General features: G+C 42.0%; 3 protein-coding genes and 1 pseudogene across 3 annotated transcripts; 2 read left to right on the top strand and 2 right to left on the bottom strand.

Moving 5' to 3' along the window:
• Window positions 1-793: 793 nt before the first annotated feature.
• Window positions 794-1,772, bottom strand: LOC124683043 (germin-like protein 8-11). Its single transcript, XM_047217618.1, has 2 exons — window positions 1,608-1,772; window positions 794-1,507 (listed from the first exon to the last, which is right to left on the bottom strand). Exons 1-2 carry the CDS (start codon window positions 1,726-1,728, stop codon window positions 951-953), a joined length of 678 nt encoding a protein of 225 aa, XP_047073574.1. The 5' UTR covers window positions 1,729-1,772; the 3' UTR covers window positions 794-950.
• Window positions 1,773-3,448: 1,676 nt separating this feature from the next.
• LOC124683042 lies at window positions 3,449-4,423 on the top strand (annotated as a pseudogene).
• A 1,848-nt stretch (window positions 4,424-6,271) lies between these two features.
• Window positions 6,272-7,183, bottom strand: LOC124683041 (germin-like protein 8-11). The gene is made up of 2 exons (XM_047217617.1): window positions 7,036-7,183; window positions 6,272-6,934 (listed from the first exon to the last, which is right to left on the bottom strand). The coding sequence occupies exons 1-2, from the start codon at window positions 7,154-7,156 to the stop codon at window positions 6,378-6,380; spliced, it is 678 nt and encodes a 225-aa protein (XP_047073573.1). The 5' UTR covers window positions 7,157-7,183; the 3' UTR covers window positions 6,272-6,377.
• A 2,556-nt stretch (window positions 7,184-9,739) lies between these two features.
• Window positions 9,740-10,734, top strand: LOC124683039 (germin-like protein 8-7). Its single transcript, XM_047217616.1, has 2 exons — window positions 9,740-9,888; window positions 10,078-10,734. The coding sequence occupies exons 1-2, from the start codon at window positions 9,774-9,776 to the stop codon at window positions 10,635-10,637; spliced, it is 675 nt and encodes a 224-aa protein (XP_047073572.1). The 5' UTR covers window positions 9,740-9,773; the 3' UTR covers window positions 10,638-10,734.
• Window positions 10,735-12,008: the final 1,274 nt, after the last annotated feature.

Below are 12,008 nucleotides of genomic sequence, written 5' to 3'. Positions count from 1 at the left end.
GACCACACTGATGAGTTGTTCTCCATAGGCTATACATTGGCATCCATGCATGGAACAAGCCTTACAAACATGTCTTTGGCCTAAATCCGGCCTAATGAATTTCAACCATAGGATCATATTATATACTACATGCTCAAACCGTCGAGATCTTTGATTCACATCTTCGCTAGGTGCGCCGAGTTGTATGCATAATATAGTACGGCCTAATGTGAATATTACGGATATTAGTACTCTAACTTACATGGTTTGCATGACAATTGAGCAACTACTTGCATCCCTTCCAAGAGAATGGTTTGAAAATTTACTCAGCAAGAAGTGTTACTATATGTTGTATATTAATAAATTGTAGGTCACTTAACTTAGCTCATTTGTTAGTAAAATTACTTAACATGGGTTTTCTAGTTTTATATTGCATAGAGCTTGTTTCCATCAAGTAAAGTACATATTTCCAGCACACCAATAAAGTGGTTATGCGGCATAGACTTCGTGGGAAGGAAACAACTCAAACAATAACTTTCTTTCGTAAATTTCCATGAGCTGCATACATATATAGAAATACACCAGTCATATAACATTTTTCAAATATTGCCATTTTTCTAATGGTGCGATTAGATTAACTCAACAGTAAGGCTAATTGTGAATGGTGTCTCGTTCACACATACGGAAAAAAAAAATAGAACATTGCATCATGTGTACAACTGTCAACATCAAACTTAGGCTCAATTAATAATCAATGAAGATATTTTTTCTCTGGGCAACGAAGTCCCAAATTTTGAACTATTGTTGGGAGACAACACACACGAGAGTACCATATGATGCATACATAATAAAAACCAATACTAATAATTATTAAAAAGGAGGAAGTACATTCATACTGCTGGGCCAAGAAAAAGGAAGGTTCTTTGCACACTACAAACATAGGATTTCCATGTGGGTCAACCAAAGTTGACTTAGTTGTGGTTGTTCTCCCAGAATTGAGCCTGAAGCCAGTCTATCATCTTCTTCTCCACTTGAAACGCCTTTGCAAGAACATCATCTGAGATTGGTGGCTTTGATCCAAACACGGCATTGGCAATGGTGATAGCCCCTGGGTTCTGGCTACTAAGAGCAGCAATTGCAACCGCTGGTTTGTAGGGGTTGGGGTTGAATTGGAAGTGGATGAGCCCCACAGGGAACACAAACACATCACCTTTGTTAAGCACCTTGGAGAGGAACTTGTTTTCCGGGTTGGACGTGACAAAGCCAACATACAATGTCCCCTCAAGCACCGTCAGGATCTCGGTGGCACGAGGGTGCGTGTGTGGTGGGTTCTGACCTAAGGGTGCATAGTCGATGCGTGCGAGTGAGATGCCTAGAGTGTTGAGGCCACCGATCTGCATGACATTGATTAAGGTGACGTTGGATCCAACCTTGTTGGTCACCCTAGGCTTGTCAAGGTTAGCTGCCTTGAAGAAGTCATCTGCACTGACATCCATTGGATTCTTGCAAGTAAACCCATTGACAAGCACTGTATGCATAGGAGATGCAAATTATAAGTATGGATTTTACAGTGTTATTTGAACATGCATATAATCTCCAGAGAGACGAAGACATGAAATAAACAATACCTGGAGAGTTCTTATCGACGACACAAAAGTCTTGGAGAGGGCTAGGATCGGATGCTATGGCCTGCCATGAGACCAACGCCAGAAAAGCAGCGACGACAAGGAAGAAAGAAGAGGGGGCCATTTGGTTTTAGGATTTGGTTCCGTTTCTCTTGTGTTGCTGCTTGATTGTTTGTGTGTGGTTGATGCTTTGAAGATGCAAGGGATGGATGCTTATATAGGTGCAGAAAGTAGTGGACCATATGAGCAGCAGAAGGAAGGAGTCCAGTAGAAGAGACCAGCGGGAAATGGTCTCTGGCTGCTAGAACGTGCTGGTTAAATTACTTTGTATCAACTTTACAAGTTCCGTTTGAATATGTCTAAAGCACACGTTATTTCTTTATAGAGGTAAGTTAGCAGTTACGGTACTTGCCAGGTAGCTAAGGCTACCAAGTAATCTCACGACCGAGTAGCAACTGTTATTATTTCATATTTTCCATCTCTAACCAAGTCACCCCAATGCATAGACGGTGGTTCCACGATAAGTCGCCACCCATTATCACGGACAAGAAGATTCATGCATGAAAAGAAAAAGATGAATGCACATGCATGAGTACTGCAGTGGCATTAGAATTCACCAGCTGGGCTTACTATCTCCCAGTTTGCACCTAACCTTGTCATTCATCTTATGAGGTTATGATAGATTTAAATCTTTTACTTGGTCAAGGTTGTCTTGAAGCATCGGCTAGATCAATTGCGAATAGAAGACTACAACACCCTACGTCCTTGTGAATGGAGGACTGAAATGGTCTCTTACTGGTAGCTTGTGAGCTGAAAATTTCTCTTGTCGACATTTCAATGTACTATACTATTTTTCTAAATATCCCAGCGCCCTACTAATATATCTATAATTTGTAGTGCATAAAACTTCGGGGCTTATATCAAAATTAGTGTCTGAGAGGAAATGTCGTCTGGCCTTCTAAATACATCTCTAAGTTAAAAAATTATGTATATTTTTGTATCAATTTAGGCTACTAAGCAAGTATTTTACACCTTTAATTTGAGATCATCTCTGCATCAGATAAATTAATGGTCACTTCAAAAAAGCCATGAATGAAAGAACGCGTTTGCACCAAAGAGAACCAGCAAAAGGCTATCACAATTCAAACATGGACGTGCTTGTGAGATGGCCATTTAATCAAGACCAGTTCAGTTCAGTTGCGTACTTTACCTGGCCATTGGGCCTCCTTGACCTGTTCACGAACGTAATCCATACCTGCCCCTCCTACTACAGCAGCCTCAAGATGTATACATCACCTTCCTAATTAAAGTACCAATGAAAATGGCATTCGAGCAAGCGATAGTTTACATAAACCATCAGTAAAATCAGGCAAAAAGACTTTTTGTGGATATGTAGTATGCCAGTGAACCTGCAAATTTTTATCCAAAGTTATGATCATCTGAGACCTAAAGCTGTGTCTTATCAAATTACCTCTCTTAAGAGTAAGAAAGGTATTTCATTTGTCAACTCAGGTTACCAAGCTAGCTAGCATTTTGTATCCTTTAATTTATACGTTCTATTCGTCAGATAGAATCGTTACTTCCATGATACTATGGTGCGCAGACGCGGTGCACGAGTTCACACCTATGAACCAGCAAAAGGCTGTTATGAGTTGAAATTGTAATCAAGCCTGTTAAGTTACTCTACCCAGCCGTAGCGCTTTCTTGACTTGTTCACAACATATCCATACCTGCCCCTCCTACTACAGGAGCCTTAAGGTGTATATATAGACATGCCTCCCCCACTCCTCCACATCAAAACTAAGCATCATCAACTTTCCATCTGAACACCACGAAAAATTCAAATGGCAACCTCCTACATCCTTCTTGCTGCTCTTCTTGCGCTGGTCTCATGGCAGGCAGTGGCTTCTGACCCAAGTCCTCTTCAGGACTTCTGCGTTGCTGACAAGTAATCTCCAGGTACAGATATACTTACACGCGCTCTTCTCAAGCTCGACCATTGTGCTGCACTTTACAGGCATTCTTCCCGATATATTAATGGAACATGGAGATTTTCCTGCATGTGTTTTGCTTCTTAAACTCTCTTTTGGCCTCGCCTGCAACTAATTATTTTTTTGACACTCTTATGTATATTGGTTCTGTATGCAGTGCTTGTCAATGGATTTGTGTGCAAGGACCCGAAGGTCGTGAGCGCGGACGACTTCTTCATGGCAGCCAACCTCGACAAGCCCAGGGACACCACCAACAAAGTTGGGTCCAACGTGACCTTGATCAACGCCATGAAGATCCCTGGCCTTAACACTCTCGGCATCTCTATTGTGCGGATCGACTATGCGCCGCTAGGCGAGAACCCACCACACACACACCCCCGTTCCACTGAGATTCTCACAGTTCTCGAGGGGGCGCTCTACGTCGGTTTTGTCACTTCAAACCCGGAGAACAAGCTTTTCACCAAGAAGGTCGAGAAAGGTGATGTATTTGTGTTCCCTGTGGGGCTCATCCACTTCCAATTCAACCCTTGCCCAAACAAGCCGGCAGTGGCGATTGCCGCACTCAGCAGCCAGAATCCTGGCACAATCACCATTGCCAATGCAGTGTTCGGATCAAAGCCACCAATCTCAGACGATGTCCTAGCTAAAGCTTTCCAGGTGGAAAAGAATACAGTGAAGTGGCTCCAAGCACAGTTTTGGGCAGACAACCAAAACTAAATCAATTAACCACGTAGTGGATGACATAGATTGGCGAGACTTAATTATGCATTTTGATATAAGAACAACACATATGTGTGATGCTACCTTGCACTATGTGTAAACAGATGATCTTGGACTGTCATGTGATGATAAATTAATATTTGTTTTACAGTTCGTTGCAGTTTTGTTCTTCCATGCCTATAGTATCAACTACAGTTCGTTATTTACTACCTTGGATTATGTTTCACTAAGTTATTCATCCAAATTAAGAGAATCAATCCGAAAAATGAAAAAAAAATTATTTATTTATTATCATATCATTTATATGCCATGAATTATGAAGCAAAAAATGCAAAATAATTCCATAGTCATACAGGACTATGATGAAAAGTTGAAAACTAAAGTAAGTTTCTACCTCTCGCTGTTGAGTGCTGACAAGGAAGATTTTGTAGAAGCCCACTTCCTATGGGAGCCTTCTAACATAAAACCTATGAACACGGTCTGGCGGCACGGCACCTACTCTTGTCACGGCCGTCAAAGTAGTAGCTCAAGCATGCCCGGAAGCACCCCGACACTTCCCCTGTGACAGCACCAAACCGTTAGCATTCCTCAAAAAAGAAACAATTGGATCGCAGTCACGCTGCTACAGCTTTGTGAAACAACTGATTAGCAAAGATGAGAAAAGATTGCGAAGGAGATGAGGCCTTTATATTATGACTCAATACTCAGTCCTAACATATTGTAGAATCCTTGACTCTGTATTTTCAACCATACAATCTATTCACTTCTGCTCTTTGTAAACAAACCAGATCTTTTACAGGCATACAACCACATGTCCAAATGATCACAGGCACTCGTAGCTTACGCATGAAGAACCTCAACCATGCCACTTTTAATCTTAATGCAGTATAGTACATTTTTGAAGAACCGCTATTTAGTTCATAATGATCTACCAATCGAACAGAAACAGGAAGGTTCAGAATGACGGTTGCTCCAGCCATGGCATGCCACTGGAGGGGAAGGCCATGGTATGTTTTGCTGGATGCAGCGCATGACCTGGTAGCCGGGGTGTGAACATTGCATGGGCACAAGGGAATTTCTCGGAACACCTGGAACCAGAGCGCGTGCCTCCTCATTCGGACTACAGTACCAATATCTACCTACTTTTAAAGGGTGGAAAGCAATTTCCTTGCATGAATTGACCCTAGTAGGTCTTATGATAAGGAAGAAATATGCCCAAGAATTTGGAAACTGGCTGCACACATAATTTTAAGTTTTTTTATCTTTTTAAATATTTTTTGTGCATAATACTTCTCCTTATAGTATAAAAATTGCAGTGGGAAGCACTACCACTGTTTGGCCTCAAAAAATATCACAATGTAGAATTGTCAACGGCCTCCTGAACTCATTCTGGCATATCCCACAACAAACCTCGCCATGCTAGATCATTATACACATAGATCACTAACAGCCATTCAAGATAAATCATCACATTTAGGCCGCCCTCTAATCCTTAAAATGTCATGGAAATCGCCATCATCAGGATGAAAATGGTAACAATAGTGCACATGCTGCAAAGCGAGAAGAATCGCCGTCTTCATCCTTGACTAGTTAGCTTACGGTTTTGGTAGTACAAGATTAGTGATATTTATTCATGTTCGCTCATATTGCAACCCTAGAAGTTGTTACAACAAGGAATGAGAGTAGGAAGCGGTCAGAACAACTACTGAGATACGACATGTAAATAAAAATATTATGACACGTTGAAGGTAAAAAAACATACACATATACTGAATAACTAATGAAGATATTTTGTTCTGGAGAAGGACAACAAAAAATCACTAGTTTTGGTTTATCATCGGGAAACAAGACACATGAGTAGCATATGATGTGAGTCTAACAAAACCAAAACTAACAAGAAAAGGTAGAAATACATTCATACCTCACAGACACATACACTAGCATGGGATATATACCATTTATTTCATACTTAAGATGCAAATATAGCTAGAAACTAACTCAATCCGTTTGCACACTGCAACTGTAGATCTTCCATTAAGTTAACCAACAACTAAGGTCTGACTTAGTAGTGGTTGTTCTCCCAGAACTGAGCCTGGAGCCAATCTATTGTATTCTTCTCCACCTGAAACGCCTTGGCAAGAACATCATCTGAGATCGGTGGCTTCGATCCAAACACTGCATTGGCAATCGTGATAGCCCCTGGGTTCTGGCTACTAAGTGCAGCAATTGCAACTGCTGGCTTGTGGGGGTTGGGGTTGAATTGGAAGTGGATGAGCCCCACAGGGAACACAAACACATCGCCTTTGTTAAGCATCTTGGAGAGGAACTTGTTTTCCGGATTGGACGTGACAAAGCCAACATACAATGTCCCCTCGAGCACCGTCAGGATCTCGGTAGCACGAGGGTGCGTGTGTGGTGGGTTCTGACCTAAGGGTGCATAGTCAATGCGCGCTAGTGAGATGCCTAGAGTGTTGAGGCCAGCGATCTGCATGACATTGATCAAGGTGACATTGGATCCAACCTTGTTGGTCATCCTAGGCTTGTCAAGATTGGCTGCCTTGAAGAAGTCATCTGCATTGACGTCCATCGGGTTCTTGCAAACAAACCCATTGACAAGCACTGCATGCATTGAACATGTAATATGTAAGTGCGAATTTTCTAGTGTTATTTCAACATGCATATTATCTCCAGAGAGCCGAAGTCATGAAGTAAACAATTACCTGGAGATTTCTTATCCACAACACAGAAGTCTTGGAGTGGGCTAGGATCGGAGGCTATGGCCTGCCATGAGGCAAATGCAAGAAAAATGGCAAGCACAAGTAAGGAAGAAGAGGAGGCCATTTGGTTCCGTTTCACTTGTGTTGCTGCTTGATTGTGGGTGGTTGATGTTTTGAAGGTGCAGGGTATGGATTCTTATATAGGTGCAGAAAGCAGTGTGTCCATATGAGCAGCTGAAGGAAGGAGTCCCTTAGAAGCGACCAACAGATGGAAATGGTCTCTGGCTGCTAGAACGTACTGATTAAATTATTTTGCATGAACTTTACAGGCTTCGTTTGAATTTGTCTAAAGCACGCTTTTATTCTTTAAAGAAGTAAGGTAGCGGATACGGTTCTTACCAGATAGCTAAGGATACTAAGTAATCTGACGACCGAGCAGTAATTATTATTATTTCATATTTTGAATCCCTACCAAGTCACCTCAATGCATGGACGGTGGTTCCATGAAAAGTCGCCACCCATCACCACCGTGGACAAGAAGATTCATGCATGATTAAAAAAAAGATGAATGCACATGCATTAGTATTGCAGTGGCACCAAGAGCTAGCTACTAGTGCTAGAATATTAGAATTCCACATCTGGGCTTACTGTCTCCCAGTTTGCACCTAACCTTGTCTACATCAATTGTGAATAGAAGACTACAACACCCTACGTCACTGTGAATAGAAGACTGAAATGGTCTCTTGCTGGGTGGCTTGTTTGCTGGAATTTTCTTTTTTCCGCCTTTCAATGTACAATATTATTTTTCTAATATCTCGTAACACTACTAATAAATCTAACATCTGAGGAATGAATCAATGACGATGGTTACTGGCACCTTCCTATTGAAGAAATGGCAGTCATGTTGACCAAGAAAACATGTAAAGGAGACCACAAGGTAAATGAACTAGAAGAGCACACGATAGCTCACAAGCCAGTAGCAACATACCTCATCAACTTATGCAAAACAACTTTCTATGGGTAGACTTTCATCCGAAGTAATGATCACTTGAGACGTACGCAATAAACGCAAAAGCTTCATGTAATATGAGTCCGGACATTTTGTCTTTCCGCAGGACACGAATGTTCACAGTTTTAAATAAAATTTGCAGGTTTGTGCCACTGCATCCATAGATATATTTATAACTTGTAGTAGGTAGAATTTTGGGGCTCGTATCGAAATGAGTGCATGAGGGGAAATGTCATCTGGCGTTCTAATTTGTAGTATAGAGAAGACAAGGTCAATGAACAAGAAAAACAATTCTATTTTGGTCGGATAATTGGAATGACTGGACTATTCATGAAAGATTTCCAAGACTCTTTTCATTTGCCAAGGACAAACTCATTTCAGTCAAAGAGGCTTTACAAATTACTGACCCAGCACAAGCTTTTCATCTTCCTATTTCAAATGATGCTGCTGGTGAACTAAGAACACTTCAAGATCTGTTAACAGGAGTTGTAACACTGAATAACAATGATCAGTGGCTTATCACAAGTAATAAATCTGGAGCTTTTGTCCCCAGCCAGGTGTATAGAATGAGTTTTCAACATATAGCTTCTCATTTTCCTTCACAGTGGATCTGGAAGAGTAAATGTACTTCCAAACATAAATTTTTTGCATGGCTCATCCTGCATGATAGAATCAACACGAAGGATATGCTCAGGAGAAGGCACTGGCAAGTTACCTCGGATCATACTTGTGTTCTTTGTTCTACTGATGCCTTGGAAGATTGGTCTCACTTATTCTTTGAGTGTACCTTTAGTGTCAGAGTGTGGATATACTGGACAAGAGGTTCAGGACCAGAGATGCTGAAGAATACCAAAAAAAGATTCAAGGGTCCCTGTTTTGTGGAGATTATAATTTTGGCTTGCTGGAATATATGGAAGCAAAGGAATAACAAGATCTTTAAGAATATAAGGCCAACATTCAGGAATTGGAAGGAGGGATTTGTTTCTGATGTTACCCTGCTTAAGCATAGGGTAAAAGAAAGTACTGTGCCCATTTTGTCATCATGACTTGACAACTTGTTGTAATTCCTTGTACATAGTTGTAGGTAGTTTTTCTCTACTTTCTTGTACTTTTTGTATATACTTTTTGTTTCTCAGTTAATAAAAGGCTGTGGGGGGCTCCCCTGCAGTAGTTAGTTTCAAAAAAAAAAAAAGCAAGGAGTGATTGCTTACATAAACCATCCTCAACATCCTCACCAAATCAAGCAAAACGACTTTTGTGGATATATAGCATGCTACAGTATATGAACCTGCAAACGTTCATCCGAAGTTATGATCATTTGAGACCTAAAGCTGTTGCTTCCAAATTAGTAAAACAAAGGTATTTCGTTCATCATATCAGGCTGCCAAGCTAGCACTTTGCATCCTTTAATTTAGACTATCTATGCGTCAGATGGAATGGTTCCATGAAAACGCGGATAGAATGGTTCCATGAAAACGCGGTGCACAAACGCAGCTCACGTGTTCACACCTATGAACCAGAAACAGTCTATTATGAGTTGAAATTGTAATCAAGACCTGTTAAGTTACTCTGCCTAGCCGTAGCGCCTTCTTGACCAGTTCACAACATATCCATACCTGCCCCCGCCTACTGCAGCAGCCTTAAGGTGTATATATAGATATGCCACCTACTTATCCTCCACGGCAAAACTAAGCATCATAACCTGGCCATCTGAACTCCACGACCAAATCAAATGGCAACCTCCCACATCCTTCTTGCTGGTCTTCTTGCGCTGGTCTCATGGCAGGCCATGGCTTCTGACCCGAGTCCTCTTCAGGACTTCTGCGTCGCCGACAAGTACTCTCCAGGTACATATATACTTACACATGCTCTTCTTAAACTCAAACACTGTGCTGAACTTTATAGGCCTTCTTCCTGATGTATTAATAGAACGTGGATGTTCTCGTGCATGTGTTTTGTTTCTGAAATTCTGTTTTGGCCTCGTCTGCAAGGAATTCTATTTTGACCATATGTATGGATATCGATTCTCTATGCAGTGCTTGTCAACGGATTTGTGTGCAAGGACCCGAAGATCGTGAGCGCGGACGACTTCTTCATGGCAGCAAACCTCGACAAGCCTATGGACACCACCAACAAGGTTGGGTCCAACGTGACCTTGATCAACGCCATGAAAATCCCTGGCCTTAACACACTCGGTATCTCCATTGCGCGGATAGACTATGCGCCCCTAGGAGAGAACCCACCACACACACACCCTCGTGCCACAGAGATCCTCACGGTGCTTGAGGGTGCACTATACGTCGGTTTTGTGACTTCTAACCCGGAGAACAAGCTTTTCACTAAGAAGCTCGAGAAAGGTGATGTGTTTGTGTTCCCTCAAGGACTCATCCACTTCCAGTTCAACCCTTGCGCTAACAAGCCAGCCGTGGCGATTGCCGCACTCAGCAGCCAGAATCCTGGTGCAATCACCATTGCCAACGCAGTGTTTGGATCAAAACCACCAATATCGGACGATGTCCTAGCTAAGGCTTTCCAGGTGGAAAAGAATACAGTGAAGTGGCTCCAAGCTCAGTTTTGGGCCGACAACCAGAACTGAAACAATTAACCATAGAGTCAATGACATATACTGACGGGACTTACTTATGCCTTTTGATATAATAAGAGCATATGTGTGATTCTTCTACCTTGCAATATGTAAACAGATGATCTTGTCTTATTCTGTGATGATTAATTAATACTATGTGTCTTACGGTTCAAATGTTGCAATTCCATTCTTGCATGACTAGTATCTACTACATTGGATTATGTGTAACTAAGTGATTCACCCAAATTAAGAAAATCAATCCAAAGAATAAAACTCATTATTATCTTTGGGTATCCAACAATTTTTATGTCATGAATAGTCAAGCAAAATATACTAAGTGGCAACAAGTAACAACAGTTTTAGTCATGTAGGACTATGACAAGAATTAAAGTAAACCTCCAAGTGAAGAAAAATATACTAAGTGAGTCAATCCAAAGAATATAGCTCATAGATTTGCCCAGTTATCTGGTCAATTATACTTTACAAATAGCGAAGCAAAATATACTAAGTCAAGTTTGATAATTGGGCGCGAGTGTAAGAGCAAAGTTAAAACCTCAAGTTTTGTGTGTTTGATGACAACACTTGAGTAATCTCACCGTGTGCCGTGAGTATCCTTGTTAGATTTGCAAGTGCACGGTGACCTCGCTGGACACGTCAAGATCGGAAGACTGAAGCGTAGTTGATAGGTTTTCTGGTTTTGTGTGCGTATCGCGAGGTGACATGGCTGGAGAGAAAAAGGGCAGAAAACCAGTTTTGGCCAGGCCGGTACTACCGGTACCTGTAGCGGTAGTACCGCTACCTCTATAGGTACCTCCCCACGGTACCGCTCTGAGTTCTGCGCTGAAATTGTCCCACAGTACTATGCGGTACCTCTGCGGTACCAGGAGCGGTAGTACCGCTCACGAGCGGTAATACCGCCCTTGGTACCGGTCAGGTACCGTAAACTAGTTACGGCAGTACCGCTCTGGTACCGCTCCGGTACCGCTTCGAGTCCAGTAAGGTTTGGACCTTGTTGCGGTACCTCGAGCGGTACCACGAGCGGTAGTACTACTCTGTGTCCACGTGGACCAGATCTGGGGGAATTCGAACTCAGAGCGGTAGTACCGCTTACCCAAAGCGGTAGTACCGCTTAGGCGAAAACTGGACATAACGGTTTTGGATTTGGAGGAGCCTATTTAAGGGCTCCTTCTTCCCCAGCACGATTTTATCTCTTCTCTCTCTCTCCTCCATTATTGCTGAGCTTAATCCTTGAGGATCTCCCCAACCATCCAACCAATCTTGCCCAAATTTTGAGGAGTGATGGAGGAGACCCCGATCTATAGTTCTACCAAGAGAGATTTCACCAATACTTGTTATTCCTTAGTGGATCTTGGTGGTAGGGTT

Source organism: Lolium rigidum, chromosome 1 (genome assembly GCF_022539505.1).
Source record: "Lolium rigidum isolate FL_2022 chromosome 1, APGP_CSIRO_Lrig_0.1, whole genome shotgun sequence".
Classification (NCBI taxonomy): Eukaryota; Viridiplantae; Streptophyta; class Magnoliopsida; order Poales; family Poaceae; genus Lolium; species Lolium rigidum.
Note: the sequence above shows the minus strand (reverse complement) of the source record. Positions and strands in the feature narration are given on the sequence as shown.

Bases quoted from the DNA above. Each gene is read 5' to 3' on its own strand.
- LOC124683043 (XM_047217618.1), bottom strand. From the start codon at position 1,728: ATGGCCCCCTCTTCTTTCTTCCTTGTCGTCGCTGCTTTTCTGGCGTTG. The intron at 1,508-1,607 runs GTATTGTTTATT...CTATGCATACAG, and splicing joins CGTCGATAAGAACTCTCCAG to TGCTTGTCAATGGGTTTACT.
- LOC124683041 (XM_047217617.1), bottom strand. From the start codon at position 7,156: ATGGCCTCCTCTTCTTCCTTACTTGTGCTTGCCATTTTTCTTGCATTT. The intron at 6,935-7,035 runs GTAATTGTTTAC...CAATGCATGCAG, and splicing joins TGTGGATAAGAAATCTCCAG to TGCTTGTCAATGGGTTTGTT.
- LOC124683039 (XM_047217616.1), top strand. From the start codon at position 9,774: ATGGCAACCTCCCACATCCTTCTTGCTGGTCTTCTTGCGCTGGTCTCA. The intron at 9,889-10,077 runs GTACATATATAC...TTCTCTATGCAG, and splicing joins CGCCGACAAGTACTCTCCAG to TGCTTGTCAACGGATTTGTG.